Raw genomic sequence first — 21117 nt, forward strand, 5'->3', positions numbered from 1 at the left:
AAAGAGCATGGGTCAGCTGGGGTAAATGACGTGGGAAGAGAGGATAAAAAGTCTTAGGAAAGCTCAGGATGCAGAAGGGGGGGTGGGGTGGGGGGGCTGAGAGGACTCAGTAGACAAGTATATTTGGCAGAACTCTTAGACATAATAATAATGTTGTACTTTATGAATCCCCGTGGAGAATCTCTCCTCTCACTTGCCTCCATCTCCGCAAGGTCGCCTGAGCACAGAGCAACACAACAGCACCCCTGACGCCGACAGGGATTCAGTGTCTTGCTCAAGGACACTTCAGCAATATGGACGCTTGCCAATATGGCCTCTTAAAATAAGTGCCTTGCAGATGAAGGATAGGCTTGTAGACCCAATTTGAATTCATCTCTGTCCTCACAGAAAAAGTCACTCACAATTTTACTTCAGCAGACAATGCAAATAAAGTGAAGTTTATTTAACTTTGGTCACACAGGGCCAGAACACATATAACTTTTACTCAGAAGCAACTTTACTCTGCACAGACACGGTCTATACTGTCGACAGCCAAAATCAGAGTCAGAAACAAGCTGCTGAGATTATGAACCATCCACTCTATAGATTGCACACCCTTGGACCACAGGTAATCTATTTCTATGATACCACTGCAGAAACAGATCGATATAAATGGCTATGGGCCTACAGGAGCTGACTGCACATACTGCTGCTTGAAAAAAAAATGCACCAACATCCTACAGGTTAAAGGGACTGTCAGATGTGGAAAATTAATTTACTAAAGTATTAAGTAATTCAGACGGTACTCATGATATGTAACCCGATGATGTGTTTGCGTTATTAAATGTACATGATTATTTTTTAGTAGGAGGCGCAGGTCCAAGACACAATTACAGAAGTCAAACGTTAATTATGGAGTTTTAATGATGTAAAAGATATTGACTGCAAAAATAAAAGGCAGAAGGGATTTTGTCTTGGCCGTAACAATAGGTAGACTAATGAAAGGTATAAAAGCAGGTAATACAGATTTTTTTTTTTTTTTTTTTTTTGTACAGATCTTTTTATTGTACTCTGACTACGCTGATATAATGAACCACCTCACTGCATCAGATTTTGAGTTCATTCTGTGTTATTCTACATAGTTATGGGGAAAGTAAAAGTGTGGAAGAGGACAATCACTGTTGGGTTTTCAACCACAAAGGTCACCAGTTCAAATCCCTGGATCAAAAAAAGGATGTCCTCCACTTTCTCAACAAGTACTACTTGTTTGCCCTTGAGCAAGGCAACCTGACCCCCAGCTGCTCCAGTAGAGCTGCTCGCTGGCCACCAGTGGAGGACTACAGTGAGCCGGTGCACTGCTGAGTCCACTTCCAATGGATAAATAAAGCTTTAAAACTAAGTAGAGCAATCACGGGAGATGAGTGCAAACAGCCGTGAACAGCTCACTTATTGGGACCGCGACGTGACGGCGGAAGGTCCTCCCATGTGATGTGGTTTAGAGGCCCGACTGACTGTGCCTGTCTGTTATGGCTCCTCCTGCTACAGCAGAACGGGGCTAGACGAAAAAGCAGCGCAGGAGATAGGAAGGGAGATTGTTTTTCCTTTTTTTTGCCTTCTTCTGGAGTCACGGGGACAGGTGGCCAGATTGCGCAATGTTAAAGAAAAAGACGTTTTAAATAATGTGCTCAACGTCGTCTCTGCTGCTGTGAAGGGTTCGACATTTCTTCAAGATTAACAACACCCCAAATGAACTCCGTCAGAGCAAGTAGCAGAAGACCTAGGCGAGTGTCGAGGCCGCGCCCGGTGCAGCCCGAGAGGAACCACCAGGAAAGAGGTAACGTTAGCTAGCCTTAGCATTAGCTTCTGCTGGTTAATGCAGTTGACATTTGGGTTAAACTCCACGTCCGGACACAGGATGCATGCGGCGTTTTTGTTAATCACCCGGTGCTACAGCAGTCACGTCAAACTGTTTCTTACATAACGATAACCACAAGTTTTTTTTTTTTTTTTTTTTTTTTTTTTTTTTTAAATAGCATACAGTAGGGCCAGTCTTACACCGAGGCTAAGACACTCAGGAAACACCGAGGCTTCAGTGTCTGTACGTAGCGCTCAGGCCGCGCTTTGTTTGGCTTGCTTTTTGCCAAGACTCAGCCCTTCCTTTGCTTGCCTAGTCTCATACAGTAGCTCAGTTGTGTGCTTTTAGTCACCTAATGTGATGTTAGTTACGAAAATGACTGACGCTTGTTAATAGCTGGCACGATCCACTAGTGACAAACGTAAGGAGGGGAAGGATAACATTAGCTACACACAAAGTAGGCTTGCTAGCCACCGTAGCATTGCTAACTCAACGTAGCTAATGTTAGCTGTTATTAGCATGTTTGGCTAGCAGATTGTGTGGCCCCCCAGTCTGACGGCTGAAAAGATCCAGCTCTCACAACCTTTTTCAGCGCCGATAGGAGATTGTACCACTGTAATGTTTGCAATTACACGTAGTTACGTGTCAATAATCTGTTTTCCTTCGGTTTCAGTTTAACATAAGTACATTCGTGCTCCTATTCAGGGTAAACATCAGACAGCAGTGCTGTAAAATGATGGTTTGCATGGCACAAAGCTAGTATTTTACTCGACATCTAGTCATTTTGTTGGAGGCAGTGATCAATAATGTTTGGTGAACCTGATACAAGGTAATGTTATTAGCTGGATAAATGATCTCCAGTGTGATCTCCACTCTCACAGCATCAGTAGGATGGCAGGCAGTCAGCACAGGGTATCTCCTTGATTTGGGCCTTTTTCCCCCAAAATGGTGAGTGATTGTCAGCATAGAAGCAACATTTTCTGTAGTGCTCATTATTATCTCAAATCACTGGATTTCACTCCATCTTTAACTGCTGTAGCACCAACCCTGCGTTCCAATACTCATACTACCATACTATTTAGTAGGGGGAAAAAAAAGAATTAGCATGCATATTTCATACTAAACTACATACTTTGTAAGGGCAGCTGCAGTACATACTAAAAGTAAAAAGTATAAGTATGCGATTTGGAACGCAGGGCAAGTACCTTCTCCCCACAGTGGTTCACAGTCAGGGTAGCTCAATTGTGCTCTTCAAGTCGATTGGCAATGGCTTCTTCTCATAGATCTATCTTGCATATGCTTCCTGTACAAGCATTGTTTAGAAATCTCGGTGTTTGTAAATCTTATTTTTGGTGTCAGCAATCCTCACTGTGCAATTGAGGGTGTGTTTCTCTTTAAACATGAGACAAGAGCTGACAGATCTGTACATTGTACATTTTAGGACTCTGCTGTAGAGAACTTGGTTGGTTGGCTATACAGAAAATGTTTGTAGTGGTTACATGTCTAGTAGCCTGGGAGTCATCCCTGCAACCAGAGCAACAGGCGGAGTTTGCATCTCCCACCTAGGGAAGCTATCAGCTCATCATATCATGGTGAACAGGCTTCATTAATAGACGTGTCTGATTTCTAGGTAGACTCCACAGTTGATTTAAAAAAAAACAAACAAAAAAAACCCCTCTGCTAACAGGATCTGATCCATTTGTAAGTTGCAAAGCAGGTAAATAACAAAGTCATAGTATCTTTTTTGTACTGGGTTTTCATCCTGTAAATTTGCTAGACTCTATATTGTCAGTTGCCAAGGGACGCTGTTGTTACAGTGCATTGTGGGACATTAATGACGAATAATGTTTGAAAACTCAAGTCATGATCATCTTTGCACAACTGCTAGTCAACTGTTTATTGTTGTTTATAGTCGCATCCTCATTAGCTGCCACATAGTGACAGCTAATCTTCCTGGTGTAGCTTACGGTTGAAATTCACATCATTGCTCATTAGTCGCATTGCATGCTGTAGGTTTTTTCAGTGTTGGATCAATAACATTAACATTTCGTGAGGCCTTTGTAGAAAGAAAAAATGTGCATGTTTTTGGTTTGTTGGTTATTTTTTCATAATAAAACGTGTGTAGTCCTGAGTGTGTAGAATAAATGTGGTGTAACTGTAAGAAAACGTGCATGCAGACCTGGCATAGCCGAGGAAGGATGCCTCTGGGCTCCACACCAGAGAATTCTATACCACATAGGATAGAAAGTGAGCAAATATTCTCTCAAATGACTGACTTTCTTAATTAGTAGGCTTCAAAAGCTACGTTACACATAAAGGTTTTTGAGGAGAGAATGAATATGCTGTTGGCAACATATTAAAAAGACATTTTCTGTTTTTCAAGTATTAACAGTGTTTTCGTCATATTAGTATTAGTAATGTGGATAACATCCAAAGTTCGTAATGTTTTCTTTTCCCCCATTTTCAGATGAGGACGTTCCTGCAGATATGGTTGCAGAAGAATCCGGTCCAGGAGCTCAGAATAGTCCGTACCAGCTTAGAAGAAAGTCTCTATTACCCAAGAGAACAGTGTGTCCGACAAAGACAAACATGGAGGTACGTTTGACAAAATCATCACTAACGAGATGTGCCTGATTGTGTTTTTCAATTAATATAAAATACTATTCCCGCTATAACACACATCCCCAGAAGATAAATGGAATTTGATGAAACAAAGTCTTTAACCGCCAAAGAATAACTTGTATGTTTAATTTTATTTTGAAATGCAATTTTGTATCTATAGGGTGCCTCCACTTCAACCACAGAAAACTTTGGGCATCGAGCTAAGCGCCCCAGAGTTTCAGGAAAGTGTCAAGATTTACCAGGTAATGAAGAAAAACATGCATTTTACACCATCCATCAATTAGTTAAGCCATGAAAAGGCACATCCTCTTTTCCACAAGGGCGCATTATATCACTACAGTGACCTTGCAATATTAACTGTGCATTCCACAACATTAAAAAGGCAGGCAGACGGATTACAGCGTCAGTACAGTGCATGAGACGCAGCAAGCTAATAGGTTGCAAAGTCGTCATTGGGCCAGATGTTGTATTAAACTCTGCAACCTTTGACTTCAGCTGTACCAAATGACACTGCCATGATACACAAGGAAGAGTCCATCATGTCCACAAACTCCAGCTCACTTTGTTAAATGTAAACTCAAAGTTTAGGGTTTTATCAGAAGTTTAAGGCCACATTGGAAATCATTGTATACACATTCATGACATTTGTAAGACAGTGATTGCGGGAAACCGAAAAATGGGTTTCAAACTGTTGAAGTGAGGCCAGAAAAAGAGGGTATTTCTCTAAAGTTGGTTTTTACTCTGTTATATTCACAAATTCATGTTTTACTAGTAACTTGGAATGTATAAATAGTAAGCAAACATGAAAAACTTCATCCATACTGTGGAAACTAGAGAACCAAGGTCAAATGTCAAGTCATAAGAATGAATAGGTTCACTATCTTAAATAAGATGCAGTTTATCAACATACTCTCAATTACAAATCAGAAAAGGTGCTGTGACACTCTCAAACCTATGTTGTGTGTTATCAGCTATCTTCAAACTGTTTCATTGTCTGGAGCTTTAAACTCTTTCTCTTGTTTCTGGCAATTGGAAAAGATTTCATAATTTTTTAAATAATAGACAGCAAACTTTCCTGGAACGAAGGAGTAAACATTTTTAATTCAGTTAGTCGGAATTTCACTCTAAACAGATAGCTTGTGAAAACAATGCTGATATTCTGATTGGTTTGGTTAAATAAATGTTAAGATTTATGGACTTCTTCAAACACGGGATAGGGCAGTGTAGGCTGAGGATCCTGCAGAGGCATTGTTTTTGCTGCCTGGTGTTTTGAAGCTTCAGATTGCTCTTATGTGTAAAAGTGTAACAATGCAACAGTTACTCTTAATGTGCCTTGGGGGAAGATGTTTTTTTGTTTTGTCAGTGTGCAATATGTAAGGTAAATTTCTCTAGATTCACTTAAAAATGACTGCCTAATTAGGTGGCGGTTACAAGGTAATAGCCACGGTTTGCAGTAAGAAGTAAGGCAAAAAGCTGCTGTTTTTTGTGTGTTGCAGTGCAAGTCATATTAATTAGAAATCCTTAGGTATCAATAGGGAGAGGTGTTTTTGATCCCATCATGGGAACTTAGTCAAAGGACAGAGACCTCCTTTTGAGTTTTTATTTTTTTATTTTTTTATTTTTTTTTAAATAAAATAAAATAAAACACTTCATGCAGTATGACTGCTGCCTTCTAATCCCCCAAGCCTGTGTGCTACTCTCTAATTTTTAATTTTTATTCTAATTCCATGGCTATTTGTCCTCCCAGCAGCTCCAGCAGAGCAGTATCTGCAGGAGAAGCTTCCAGACGAGGTGGTGCTAAAGATCTTCTCCTATCTGCTGGAGCAGGACCTTTGCCGTGCTGCATGTGTCTGCAAACGCTTCAGTGAGCTGGCCAACGACCCCATCCTCTGGTGAGATTTGTTGGTCTTAGGACTCTGTTAAGTTTTCACTCAGCTGCTTTAAATCCTGCAAACTGATTGTTAGAAGAGCTTGATTTAAGTAACATAAGGGCTGGCACAATTGGAAATTGGTGCAATAATGAAAATCACTGCTTTTCAAAAAAAAAAATCAGTGATGTGCCATTTTGTGTTAATGCAGCAGTAGCTTCTTCTTTCTCGGGTGTTCTGTGTTTTTGGAGCTGTGTCTGTAAAAGGTCGAACAGCTGCTTTTCTTCTTTGTAGCCCAATAATGTGTCATGTCATTATTGTTTGGGCTCTTGTGATAACAGTCCAGTAGTTGTGAAGTAGTTGCTTACTGCTTAGTGCACTATGACTGGTGATTTGTCACACAAAATTTGTGTTTGGAGCTGTTTTAGTTGAAAATGAACTGGGAAGAGAGAGCTACGCTTTCTCAGCTTTGCTCTTTAACGTTAGTTTATTTTGACAGTAAAAACAACATTATATCTCTGCTTGTTTGTCTGGGACAACAGGTCCTTGATATAAAATGCTTTTTAAGCTGTTTGGACTAAATTTGAGCACTTGATTTATCCTTGCTGTAGAAACACTTTAGATGAAGACTCTTCTCAAATTATTAGTAGGGCACTTGTGCTAAATTCAGCTTTGAATCGATTCTGTGTCAGCTATAGTTAAAGAGATTAAAGGAATGCTTCACTCTTAATGCCTAATTTTTGTATCAAGTTCTCACTGCATGCTGTCTTCAAACTCCAACAAAGAAAGGTTTACTCGCAAATCTTCATGATAAACTCATATTCCAAAAACACTAGCTGTCTCTTATCCAACAGAAAAAAACTGGGTCCATAATTGGCACCGCACAAGTCTACAACTTCTTAAACAGAACTTGGATGATACAGCATGACATGTTTGTGCTCTTAAAAAGTAACTGTTGTTAGTGTTTCCCTGTTGTAAAATCATACAAGGACCCAGTTTTTTCAGTGGGTCAGAGATGGCTGGAGTTTATGGAATATGAGTTTACCTTGAAGGCTTGTGAGTGAAGCTTTTGTAGTTGGAGGTTGAGGGCAGCGTATTTGATATATTGAGTACTTGATATATTGTGGGTGAAGTATACCTTTATGTAGTATCAAGCGTTATATACAGTAGATTCCATTTGTAATCTGTGCTAAAATGAAACTTCAGGTCCATGATGTGCTGTAGCATGAAGGTTATACATTTATTTTTCAACTGTATCAATAGCAAATGCATAAATGTTAAAGTGTAACTAGAGGATAGAAAGTTTCTGAAGAAACTTTAATGTGCTTGCCTTGCGCATGTCGGGTTACACGCAACATCACCAGAGCCTGTCTACTGTATTAGAGTTTCTCTGATATCACGCGCCTCAGCTTCAAAACAAACTGCTGCGTGCTGCTCTCTCTCTCTCTCTCTCTCTCTCTCTCTGTCTCTCCTCGCCGCTCTACACACATCCGTGATACTCAAAGACACGCGGTGGTTATGTCATGCACAAGCACATGCACGGTCGGGCACGCGAACGTGGATACGACGTAAATCATGCAGTCCTCCTCCCTCCGCAAAATCGTTTAATGCGAACGGCGGCATTGCGCAATCAATAATCAACCGATAATAACAATCAACCAGATCTGACAGGTGCGCCGCGCACACAGACTGTCATATAGTGTAGCACACTTGCAAAGGACGACGCTTACAAGGGCGTTGTGGTCGAGACGAGTTTACTCTCCATCTGTCAATCATACATAACAAGACACACACATTGCAGCCTGGTTCATAACCGCACGTGCAGCTCTTCTGATGATTACAGCCGAATGTAAAGAGCACGAACACAACAGGGGATCAAGATAAAAACAAAGGCGACCGTCATGTGCACTGTGCTACGACATCAAGTAAAGGGGGCAGACTATATTAGTTACATTTTGCACTCCATAATAATAAACATCACCCACCGTCTGTTGACGTTAGCTCCGGGTCGCGGGAGCAAGCTAAGGGTAATTAGCGCTTAGCGAGCGAGCTAGCCATAACAGTTAGCTTACTCACGTCATCAAATAAATAATATATTTCCTTCGTGAGTCTCTTTGATATGTCTCGCTACCCCACTCACATACACTATTTCACACACACACATTTCCATTAAACTAAACAGTCTGCTTACCTGTCAATCATACATCACAGAAGACGCACACATTGCAGCCTGGTTCATATCGGACGCAGCTCTTCTGACGATTACAGCCGAATGTAGCCGAGCACGGCGTCTGGACGGACTGTAATTCTTGTCTTAGCGTGCCCTCTTGTGATAAGAAGTGGTATCACCACAATAGACAGTTCTCCCTTTACCACAACTGAAGGTAAGTCCCACAATAACAGGTTTTTCTTATTATGATTCAAAAATAAAAATAAAAATAAAAAATAAATGGGGGCTCCGGCTGTCAGTTGGACACAGACGGAGGAAGTTACATCTGAAACTGTCAAGGTAAATAAACACCCCTTAAATGAAACAAAACGTCTGTTAGTTAAAAGGAAGACATGATGAATGTATGTGTGTATTTCAATGTGACGTGCATACCGGGGGCAGTCGCGCTGGAGCGCGTTTGGGCTTGATAATGTGAGTGCAGGCCAGCAGGGGACTGGGGAGGGGGGAGAGAGGGCGGGACACAGCCACGAAAATGGAGTTTTCAAATTGATTCGTAAATAACTTCAAATATACAATTAACCTTGCTCTTGTGTTGATTTCATGGTAACACCCCCGGTGTTAGGCTCAGTTTTGACCCGTGTTTTAAATCAGCCATAAAATACCAACAAAAAACAATTATTTTTCATCCAATGTGTTTCTTATCTCTTGGTTACCTTGTTAGGCTTCCTTATCCATCCCTTATCTTAAAAAATTCCCCCAAAAATCCCAAGAGAATTATATAGATAAATAAAAGGTTGTTATGCTACCTGACTATTACTGAAGGATATTAGAACACATCTCAAAAATGTTCATAAATTTTTTGTTATTATTTTAATATTATTAACTATAATAACATCTATTTTGTATATATTTACAGGGCTGCCAGTAGAGGGAGCTCACGCTCTTTGGATGTAAATGTAGATACAGTCACAAACAGAGTTAAGACTGGAGATCAGTAGAGTGGGTGAAGACTGGAGATAAGTATCACATTCCAGCAGATTTATTTATTTATTTATTTATGTATTTATTTATTTAACTACCGTAAATCAGTCACAGTCACACAAATAGGCTCCATATTTTTTCTTACCTTGATGCAGAATTAGTGTTGAAAGTTGAAAGTTCATAAGCAGCCAAATGTTGCCAAAAGCAGCCCAATTTTGAAGTAGACGCCCAACGTGATTGTTCCCTGCTCAACAGAATTAAAAATAGCCCAATCTGCCAATCCTGGCAAGAGGAGAATTGAACTCCGCTCTCCACAATGAGAGGTAAAGAAGTTACCGCTGCGCTACTGGAGCTCATGGGGGCGGAGCCCGAAATTACATTCTATGAAGCAGACAGGAGCAATGACAATGGTACTGGTGACAAGATCGCCGAAAACCACGGGTCAAACTACCGCATCGTTCTCCGCGATAGTAAGTCCGAGCAGAAAATGGATTGCACCACGAGAATCCTAAGGCTTTGAGCTTTTAAACCATGGTCAAATTATTTTCCAACTCCCGAAAATGCCCGATTTACGGCGATTTGGAAACGTGTGTGTTTCTGCTTTCCTCCCGCGACTCTGCTTTGCCGATATAATGGGACTGAATGGGGGAGAGAGCTGGGACTCCCGCCTCGTTAAGAGTCTCAATGAAAAAAGTTGAAGCTATTTTGCTTTTGTCTTTACATTTTTCAAAGCACAACTATTTTTCCTACAATTTGATCCCAAATTTATGCATGTGGAGTGAAAATTATGGCCAGCAGAGCAAGTTTAAGACAAAAGTTTTAGGCGAATTTTCAGGGCTGCTCCACTCTAGCCCTCAGGAATGCCACTCTAGCTCACTCCATTAGTGTGTATTGCGTTTGGAATTCCGACTTCAAACTGGAATTGTGGAAAAACGGAAAGTCTGATCGGTTTGAAAATCGAAACACTGATTCTTCTCCATAAGACGCACGTTTTTCGTATTTGGTGCGTGGATGCAGGTCCAAAGCTCTGGGCCCTGGAGCCGTCCAAACTTTTGTCCATTCATTTCCTATGGCCGAAATTTTCAGGAAAATTGGAATTTTGAGAATTCCGTGAGTCGGATTCCTTATAAAAGTAATAGCACACTTCTCCCAATGGGGCCGCACATTTTCCCAATTCATTGTGTGGGTCTAAAATGAAAGCTGTAGGAGGAGTAGCGCGCCGAAGGATTTGCAGAAAAATAAACTATAATAAAAAGAAAAAGAAAAATAATAAGTATGCAGGATAATAAGATGTGTTGCCTTTTCAAGGCAAGCACATAATTACAAATGTAATTACACTTTAATGAATTCCAAAGGGCTGCCAGAAGACTTTTTTTTTTTTTTTTTGAAAGAATAGTTCTCCCAAAAATGAAATTTCTGTTTTTATCTTCTCATTCCCATGTCAGTTGAAACTCCATTTAACTTAATAGCACCACTATTAAGTTATACGCTCCTTTCTGTAGGTTGAGCAACTTTTATATGTACTGGCATGAGGGACACTAACTCTGTTTCTGCTCACAGTGATGTCTTGATGGTTTCTCGTTGTGTGTGCCACTTAATTACTGTTCTGCTATTTCATTACTGTTCTTGTGTTTTGTTGGCTGCTGTTGTTGTACTCATTGTTGCTGAAGGATGTGGTAGTTAAATTAATGTCCTGTATTAATAATGTTGACCAATCAATCAGTGAATGAACCAACTATTGAAGTTAAAAAGGGCATTTTATAATAGGTCCAAAAAGCATAGTATGTCCATAAATGTTTTCCAAACAGCTTGTAGCTCTGTGGGTTCAAAAATCCCACAGTTGGCTTTTTCATCTTGCCTTATACACAAATAGCCAATAATGTGAATAGACAGCAGGCACACAAATGAGACAACCAGCCAATAATGTGGCAAGAATAGTCTGATCGGTCACCCAGTTACAGGAAAAGAGGCACACACTGGAACACAGGAACTGCACACTTGTTTTGGTTGGCAAAAGGAGATCAGCACAATGAGCATTTTGGTTTCTTCAGATTTCACTCTGAAGCCAAAAGTAGGCTTTTAAGCGTTACATAACAATTATTTGTCATCAAGTATTAGATTCTAATTCATATAATCTGTTATGACGAGTTTTATCATGATGACATGGTTGGCTGTATCTCCCAGCCCTACCTTAGTGCCACTAATATTTTCCCTTCTAACAGTTTTATTTTCCCTAATGCACCAAACACTTGTGTATGGTGGTGGACACCCTGTAGCAGCAGCAAAATGCTGGAGGGGACAATGTCCCCGGTGAGGAAAGCTCCACACGGAGCAACTCAACTCAAAGTTTGAATAGTCAGTGTTGAAAAAAGCTATTAATACTGTAAGTTGGTAAAGGGTATGAGGAAGAGGGAGCAGCTTCTACATTGTGTTACAAAATGGAAAAATAAGAACAGTTACTCGCCACTCTGCCACTCTCTTACAAGGGAGAGTATAATACGTGTGTGATTGTGAGCTTGTAGCATCCAACTGACTGTGTTGACTGCAAAGCCAGCGGTAGCACCAGACAGGGGTAAAAGATGCAAAAATGGAAAACAAAAAAACAAACCTGGTCACAAACTCTGGAGGACAGAAGACAAAGCAACAATACACAAGTTGTTGCGAGGCTACAGGTGACAAACTTTGGCTACTGATGTTAGCAGACCTACTGAATCTCTGTGTTGTATTCTGCAAGAAGATTAAAAAAAAGGCTAGATTCCCCAATGACATAGAGAAATGACAAAAACGTCCTGCCCTGCGTCATCAGCTGTCACGCTTGACTTTATTGGTGTAATTTCTCAACCCTACATGCGTGGAACAACAACATCCAACATTTAAGCAGGGCCTCTGGCAGTCAGGAAGAATAAAATAGACCTTCAGGAATTTCTTTGGTGACTAGTTTTTATTTATACTTGAATATTACGTGTCGAAGTGCACTACTGGGTTGCAGTGCATGTTTTACCTTCATATGGGTGGTAGTACACACCTGCCTTTTAATACAAAAAACCCACATTCAGCAGGCCAGTTGGAAATGACAAAATCATAATATAATTCTACATTTTAACATACTGTTTTGTGATTTAGTTTCAATCCCAAGTAAAAGGGTATTTTTTTTTTGCAAAAGGCACTTAGTATTGAAATGATGTTTGAATTTGTGATACTGCTTGATGGTATAAAATCTCCATAGCCCATTTTGAAAGTACCAGAAATGTAGTTGACTTTGACTTTTTTAAAAACTGTTTGAACCCTAAATGTTGTTCAGATACATTTGTCATTCAGTCGTGTTTTCTGTAAACAGGAGCAGACAAAACAAATGTTTTTTTTTTTTTTTTTTTTTCTAGTTAATTGGCCAAGATCTTCTGTATTATGTATCCTGCCATACGTGTGATCATGACAAACTTAAGGTTTCTGTGTCTTCTCATGTTTCAGGAAGAGGCTCTACATGGAGGTTTTCGAGTACACACGGCCCATGATGCATCCTGAGGCAGGGAAGTTCTTCCAGATAAACCCAGAAGAGTATGAACAGCCAAACCCATGGAAGGAAAGTTTTCAGCAGCTGGTATGGAACCTCCTCTGTGCTTACTAACTTACTTGTCAAATTAATCAATAAGATCTTGCATTTTTGCTTTTTTTTTTTTCTTGAGCCGACATTGTCATTTTTTCAGCATTATATTTGACCAATGAAAACTGTTTTTACTTTGCATTTGGACCATCTGAGTGTGAAGCAAAGGACACACTGGCAGTCTTACACACCGCTTATGGGACATTGCAGTGCCCTTGACAAGTCACCATGGCTTCGATGGCAGCAATGCAGTAGCATTTCCTTTACACTAGAGGTGGCACATGAGGCTTTCTAAAGCTTTGACCCCAAATGAAGGAGGTGCACCAAGCATCTGGTACAGCTCATTTCATTCACATGCTTCCCCTGGTTCCCTCAGTGGTTTCTTATTGAATAGTCCATGTTGTTGTTACTGCGCTACACCTAAACTGGCTGATGAGATTTTTAACAAATGTGAAAGGGATTGGTATGATGTATTCTATATTTTACAGCGGTGTTTCTGTGGATGGCTGTGTGCTTGATTAGTTTTTAATCAGTAATATCATGATTTGAAAAAGACCCCAAACACATTCTTGAAATGCTTTGAAGCATGTCAGTATCAGATGTATGAAACTTCATCCAAGATTGTAATGTTTTGGTACCAGGTTCGCTACATTTTTTTCTCTTTGAAGGAAAAAAAAGGGGTGAGGTGTATGTGGCACGTAAGCATGAGGCATAAATTGCTGCTATATACTGAAATTATGTTTGTTCAGGATGGTATTTATACTGAGCTGAAAGGTGGCTCAGAGCAGACATAAACTAGCTCCTCTTTGCTAGCTTTTAATCTTGACACTGAAATTTTTGTTGCATAAGAGGTGCTTCTTTGCAGCCTTAAATCCTCTGTGTACAGATGGTTAATGTCATGTTAAAGGGCAGCACCACAGGCCATAATGTTGACATTCAGTATGCAGGGTTTGGAGGTGAACTATGTGTTTAAATTGTATTCCCCAGTGATACACTGACCTTTGGGGGCTGTGTTCCCTGCACAAAAATATTTCAGGCGTGTTGCTAGTGATGGCTTTTTCCCCCATCTCATTGAAGATGTAATGTCAGACCAAGATTGGGAGTTGAGAAAATGCTGCCAATGAATACCTCTGTTGTCTTGTTTTTCATAAGTAATAAGTATGCGATTTCAAAATTTCTTTACAGTACAAAGGAGCACATGTTAAACCTGGCTTTGCAGAACACTTCTACAGCAATCCTGCCAGATATAAGGGAAGGGAGAACATGCTTGTAAGTGAATTGTTTGCAGTATTTCTCAGCTTGTTTCAGTTTTAATGTTCATTGGTCATTTGGCTGACTTGTCCTGTCTTCTTCAGTACTATGACACCATTGAGGATGCCCTTGGAGGGGGTCAGGAGGCCCACTTTGATGGACTGATATTCGTCCACTCTGGTATCTACACAGATGAGTGGATCTACATCGAGTCGCCTATTACAATGATCGGAGCAGGTATGTGTGCATGAAGTTATTGTCACGTTTCCTTAAAAGTGTTTGACCTAATCTCTGGTTTAACGTTTATGTTCATTTTATAGCTCCTGGAAAAGTAGCTGACAAAGTGGTTATTGAAAACACCAGAGACTCTACATTTGTATTCATGGAGGGCTCAGAAGATGCTTATGTTGGATATATGACCATACGGGTGAGATGATCATTTCTCTTTTGTTTGTGTAATAGGCCACATGCACATCCTGCTGTTTTTGAATAATTTGATTGTTTGCCTCCGTACCCACCCACTGTGGGGCGAAATTATTAGTAGTTGTAGTCTTAATTACCATTGTCACAGTTAATAAGAGTTGTTGCGTCTCCTGTAGTTCAATCCTGATGATAAATCCGCCCAGCACCACAATGCACATCACTGCTTAGAGATTACAGTCAACTGCAGCCCCATCATCGACCACTGCATCATACGCAGCACTTGCACGGGTAAGGCTGCCCTTATTTGATCAGTTTCATCTTGGCAAAGCTATAATCTAGGCTCTGACTGTCGAAAATGTCAATGTGTTATTGATAATGATCTTTGACCCTGTTTCAGTTGGGTCAGCTGTCTGTGTGAGTGGCCAGGGTGCTTGTCCCACAATCAAGCATTGCAACATCAGTGACTGTGAAAATGTCGGCCTCTACATCACCGATCATGCACAGGTACCATACACCTCTCTATTGCATTAACGCATCCCACAGCTACAAAACAAACTTGTAATTATGTAAAACAAATTACTGAAATGAAATTTGAAGAATAAAAAGTGGACATGAAAGAGCCTTTAAATTGGTCAGATATATGCAAACTGCCTACTGCCTACATCTACAGTTTTTACTGCTTTTCCTAAATTTGTTCATTTTAAAAAGTTCTGACTAAGTTGTGATATTGGTAATTTTGTTATACCTCTGACATGAATACTGTGCATTTTCAGGGAATATATGAAGACAATGAGATCTCCAACAACGCGCTGGCCGGGATCTGGGTCAAAAACCATGGCAACCCGATCATCAGACGAAATCACATCCACCATGGCAGAGACGTGGGTGTTTTTACATTTGACCATGGCATGGTAAGTTAAAACTCTCCAGTGTCTGTCTCTGCTGTTTTTGTACAAATCTGATGTTGGCTCTCCACAGGCAGCTGGAGGACTGGCAGCACATTCAGCTTAAACCTTTGAAGTAATATTTCACTTTGGATTAACATTTTAAAAATTTTGGCACACAGAACCTCTGAGTTTGTGAGCACTGAACCACAGATATTGGGTTTGTTTATCTATGGGGATGTTTCTGCTGTCCGTCTTTTTGCAGTTTGTCAAAACACTTGGAATCTGAAGTGGGGTGTCAGTGATAGATAATTATCTTCTCTTGACCATTTGCAGGGCTATTTTGAGAGCTGCAACATCCACAGAAACCGCATCGCAGGCTTTGAGGTGAAGGCCTACGCCAATCCAACAGTGGTTCGCTGTGAGATCCATCATGGCCAAACTGGAGGCATCTATGTGCATGAAAAAGGCCGTGGCCAGTTCATTGAAAACAAGATCTATGCAAACAACTTTGCTGGAGTATGGATCACGTCTAACAGTGACCCCACAATAAGGTCAGCATTGTCCGGTTGTCACAGGTTAAGCAAAAGTTATTGAATGGAAGGCTAGGCAGTGTACAGGTGTATCTGGTACTGAAATTTTCTGTTTTATCCAAATACAGGGGCAATGCCATTTTTAATGGCAACCAAGGTGGAGTTTATATTTTTGGTGATGGCAGAGGCCTCATCGAAGGAAACGACATTTATGGTAATGCCTTGGCAGGAATCCAGATCAGGACAAACAGCTGCCCTATTGTCAGACACAACAAGATCCATGATGGCCAGCATGGCGGCATTTATGTGGTGCGTATTTACTCTGGTTACAGCATATGCACACACACCAAACCCATGAAATAAGTTATGGCAGTTTGAAGTCACTTTGAAGGGATAATTATTGAGTATGTTGAGCATTATTACTGAAATTTTGTAGTTTAGAGCACAGTTATGTGTCATGGTATAGTATTTTCAAATTTCATTGACATACCATGATTTGGATCATGTTGGTGACATATGTCAATTGTGTATCATGCAGCATGAAAAGGGACAAGGTGTGATCGAGGAGAATGAGGTGTACAGCAACACGCTGGCGGGTGTGTGGGTGACGACAGGCAGCACACCTGTACTGAGGAGGAACAGGATACACAGTGGGAAGCAGGTACGGACTTCACCTAGAGACCTGTAACAAATCTGATGACGAGAAATGAAAGTAATAATTGCACAGTAATCAAACAACTATCGGATTTGTGGACACAAGAAATTGTCTTTGCCCCGCTTGTCCATCAAGCAGTGTGAAATGACATTGTATGAGCTTAAAAGCTTAACTTAATACCATGAATATTTTAAGCGGGGGTGACAGTGTGTCTCTGAAATGCATTTAGAAATATAACCAATATCAAGGTGATGTCCTGCATTTGCTCTTGTCTTGTGCACATTTTGTGTTGAGTGAAATACTATCTTAAATTATTTAGTTTCGAATTCACTCCCGTGAATCTTAGGCTGTTTTCAACATACACTGTCATGTTGTTAAGATCTGTCCCGGCACAAACCGAATGCCTAACATGCAGTTAATACAAAGTGCAATGGGAAACTAAAAGTTTTTTTGCTCATTTGAACAGGTTGGGGTCTACTTCTATGACAATGGCCATGGTGTGCTGGAAGACAATGATATCTACAATCACATGTACTCTGGAGTTCAAATTAGGTTTGTGAAAAACTTTGCACTTATCACAGTTAAGTCTGAAATAAGTCACACTAATGTTTTATTCAGTTTGTTTTAAGATGGTACAGAAGGTGAGGGAAGCATTTATAACAAATATAAAGTATCTCTCTTGTGTTCCTGTTTGACAGAACTGGCAGCAATCCCAAAATCAGACGGAATAAGATCTGGGGAGGCCAAAATGGGGGCATTTTGGTTTACAACTCGGGTAAGAAGCAGACTGTATTGTCTCTCTCTTTCATTTTATCTCCATTAACACTCGTCTTCCTCTTTTCCCTGATACTAAAACATGAATTCAATGTTTTCCAGGCTTAGGCTTTATTGAGGACAATGAGATCTTTGACAATGCCATGGCAGGAGTATGGATCAAGACGGACAGCAACCCCACACTGCGGAGGAATAAAATCCATGACGGGCGAGACGGTGGCATCTGTATATTCAACGGAGGAAGAGGTAATGCCTAACTGTACTAAATTGTGTTCATGATAGACTTTTTTTTTTTTTTTTTTTTTTTTTTTTTTTAGAAAAGGCTCAAGTGTGAAATCTTCACATTTTTTTGCTATGTTGTGTCAATAACATCATATACTTGGATTTTTTTCCAACCCCGTTTGTCCTTTTACTTCTTAAGAATATTAAAAACAGTTCTTAGTACTCTGCCACTGGTGGGTCAAATGAAAAGTGGCAGGATACTAGCCACAAATTTCTTTCTTCACATATAAGCTACGGAATTACAAAAATAAAAAAAATCACCTTGAAATCTCCGTGAAGTTTCTAGTGGAACAAGTTGCTGCATTTCTTTTGTACGAGCTACAGAATTTGGCTGCCAGTAAATCCCTTGGTTGTGTTTGCTTCATAGTCCTTTCTTGGCTTAATCCAATAACCGCTCAAGCACAACAAACTTCAGAGCACCTACACATAATACAATTAATTTATCTTGTTCAGCCAAAATGCTGTTAGGCTATTAATGCAGCCTAGACTTTACATATCAACACACATCCCTCAAAGACTGAACATGACTCAAAATGAATTGTCTGTTATGCCTTAAAAGGCTTTTTGTTTATACTAATTAAAGTGTCTTATATTTCTTTAATTATTCATGATACAAGTTCTTAGCATGAGTGTTTGGGGTTGACAGCATTTTTCTTTGTGTGTGTGTGTGTGTCTCCTCAGGTTTGCTAGAGGAAAATGACATCTTCAGAAATGCCCAAGCAGGAGTCCTCATTAGCACCAATAGTCACCCCATCCTGCGGAAAAACAGGATATTTGATGGTTTCGCTGCAGGTGGGCATTCTGTAGTTATTTGACTTTGAAACTAATGAGATGTTTTAATCTAATTACTCTGGCTTTTTGACAGTCGGATCAATATGTCAGCGTAAACAAACTGCCCTGGCTAATGAGGTTCGTCTTTGTAATGAGAACTAGTGACTCTACATGATGTTTTTGTGTGCGTCTGTGTGCGTGTGTGTGTGTATGTGTGTTGTTTCTACTAGGAATTGAGATTACCAACCATGCCACAGCAACCCTGGAGGGCAATCAGATCTTCAACAACCGCTTTGGAGGGTTGTTTCTTGCATCTGGTGTCAATGTCACAATGAAAGGTACTCTCCCTGCCGATGAACAGTGTTGCTAGGTCACACAGATTTTGGTATATATTTCTTTGAGAAACCCTGGAAAGTCCAAAATGGAAATGATCTAAGCATAATTTTACTAAACTTATACAATCGCTGTGATTTTTTTTCCCCCTCCAGATAACAAAATAATGAACAATCAAGATGCTATTGAAAAGGCTGTAAGCAGAGGTCAGTGCCTGTACAAGATTTCAAGTTACACCAGCTACCCAATGCACGACTTTTACAGGTAATTTATCTTTGTGTCTCCTCACCATCAAGCTATCCAGTGTCCCCATTTGTTGTATGACTTTTGACTGACAAACATGTTGTGTCCCACCAGGTGTCATACCTGTAACACAACAGACCGCAATGCCATCTGTGTGAACTGCATCAAGAAGTGCCACCAAGGACATGATGTGGAGTTCATCAGACATGATAGGTGCGTCTTTTCAGCTCACACACTCTCATCACTTATGTATCAATTATGGTTTCCTTGTTTTTAGTTTGGCTGAGTTCAGCTAAAACTTTTAATTTGTTTTCCTCTCTCCCGCAGGTTTTTCTGTGACTGTGGTGCAGGGACGCTGTCAAATCCTTGCACATTAGCTGGAGAGCCGACTCACGACACAGACACACTGTATGATTCTGCTCCCCCTATAGAGTCTAATACACTGCAGCACAACTGAGCTTGGGACACAAGGTCCTTTTGCGCTTCAGCAGTGATGGACACAGACACTTTCTTTATTAAGTTCTGCATTGGAGGAAGAAATCCAAACTTTAAATTACAGATTCACTTTGACAGAGCATATAAAATGACTTTTTAAAAAAAGACTTGGACATGAATATGCTGAAAGGAGACATATTTAAAAAAAGAAAAAAAAAGTTCTGCTATGGATGCCTCGCTTTTTTTCTTTTCCTGCAATTAATTGACAAAAAGATGACATCGATGGGACAGAGCAGAAGAGCATAAAGCAGTTGACTCAGGGTTTGGGGGTTTGCTGGGTTGGTCAGGTAAGTGAAGCTGCGGAGAGATGGACGAGAGCCAGCAGGGCTCATCTGCCTTTGAGAAGTGGGTGAATGATACTGCAGTCATGTACAGACCCATTGTGGACAGACGCCCAGGAAGAGGCATGACGTCATCGTATGGAGGCGAAGATCCTGATACAACTATGCTTCCATCACTGGGCAGCCGATGCACTCGTATAAACTGTACGGGAAAAATAACCTAGCACTTCAACTTTTTTTTCCCCCTCAAGACAACTGTTGAGATTTGATTTTAATGCTTTTTGTGTAGTTTTGTATTTTCATGCAAAAATCTTACTGTACTTGAATGTCTTTTTATTTTATTAAGTTTTTTTTTATTATTATTACACCCTTGCTGTAATTGTACTCATGTCGCAGTATCTAACTTCTTTCTGTGAAAGAGAACAGAGAAAAGAGAGGAAACACTAAACATTTTCTCCAGCAACGTTGACTAATTTACATTTGCAATAGACAAAATGTCGACTATTTTAAAATGTGCTTTCACAAGTCTTGCTTTGGCTTTATCTGTTTGGAGCAGCAGCATAAAAATGTTTTTCTTTACAAGCAAACTGAAAATGAACAGTTGTGATGTTTGACTCAGTACATATTTGTTTTTGCATGCTGTGTGTACATTTGTCAGTGGTATTGACTTACCAAGAAGGAAAACATCACATTCAGAGAGTTGTGGCAAGGAATTAGGGCGAAATGATGGATCCATCATTTTTTTTCTCAAGGCTGGTGTTGTATAACAAATCAGGGCTGTAAATTTAGTTCAGCCAGTTATTGGAGGTGACTGACAAGCATTATTAACAAAATGATTGCTCCATTCAGAAAGAGTGCCCCAATTACAATAGTTAACCTCATTATTCATTTGCCAGACAAACAATTTATCACAGTGCATCTGTCATAAAACTCATCTCACAAACAAGTTCTTTCAAGAGATGAAGCTGTCAGGTTAAAACAGTGGCTCATAATCCGTATAAATCTAGTCTGGTGTAAGAAATGAATGTAAGTCTTTTTTTTTTTTTTCTGGTAAATGGTTTCTCAAACTGCAGTTTCACGACAGAAGTGCTGCTCCTTAGTGTGTTCAGGGTACAC

At 40.1% G+C, this 21117-nt stretch overlaps 1 protein-coding gene across 2 annotated transcripts; it reads left to right on the top strand.

Moving 5' to 3' along the window:
* Positions 1 to 1468: 1468 nt before the first annotated feature.
* fbxo11a (F-box protein 11a) lies at positions 1469 to 20385 on the top strand. 2 transcript variants are annotated; one of them, XM_030070015.1, is made up of 22 exons: positions 1469 to 1813; positions 4302 to 4429; positions 4617 to 4698; positions 6204 to 6348; positions 12944 to 13073; positions 14262 to 14345; positions 14432 to 14564; positions 14648 to 14754; positions 14927 to 15038; positions 15148 to 15254; positions 15524 to 15661; positions 15971 to 16188; positions 16296 to 16476; positions 16706 to 16828; positions 17289 to 17374; positions 17521 to 17597; positions 17699 to 17842; positions 18560 to 18670; positions 18880 to 18987; positions 19138 to 19246; positions 19340 to 19438; positions 19553 to 20385. In XM_030070015.1, the coding sequence occupies exons 1-22, from the start codon at positions 1726 to 1728 to the stop codon at positions 19680 to 19682; spliced, it is 2640 nt and encodes an 879-aa protein (XP_029925875.1). In that variant the 5' UTR covers positions 1469 to 1725; the 3' UTR covers positions 19683 to 20385. The 2 variants fall into 2 exon arrangements, with proteins under 2 accessions (XP_029925875.1, XP_029925876.1); XM_030070016.1 differs by having other exon boundaries at positions 6207 to 6348.
* The last annotated feature ends 732 nt before the right edge of the window (positions 20386 to 21117 follow it).

The sequence above is a fragment of the Myripristis murdjan genome, chromosome 15 (assembly GCF_902150065.1).
Source record: "Myripristis murdjan chromosome 15, fMyrMur1.1, whole genome shotgun sequence".
NCBI classification, from domain to species: Eukaryota; Metazoa; Chordata; class Actinopteri; order Holocentriformes; family Holocentridae; genus Myripristis; species Myripristis murdjan.

What these genes read in the sequence shown, in the direction of transcription:
- fbxo11a (XM_030070015.1), top strand. Translation starts at nt 1,726, where the DNA reads ATGAACTCCGTCAGAGCAAGTAGCAGAAGACCTAGGCGAGTGTCGAGG. An exon ending in GCCAACGACCCCATCCTCTG is followed by an intron (nt 6,349 to 12,943) that starts GTGAGATTTGTT and finishes CTCATGTTTCAG; the next exon opens with GAAGAGGCTCTACATGGAGG. An exon ending in GGATACACAGTGGGAAGCAG is followed by an intron (nt 16,829 to 17,288) that starts GTACGGACTTCA and finishes TCATTTGAACAG; the next exon opens with GTTGGGGTCTACTTCTATGA.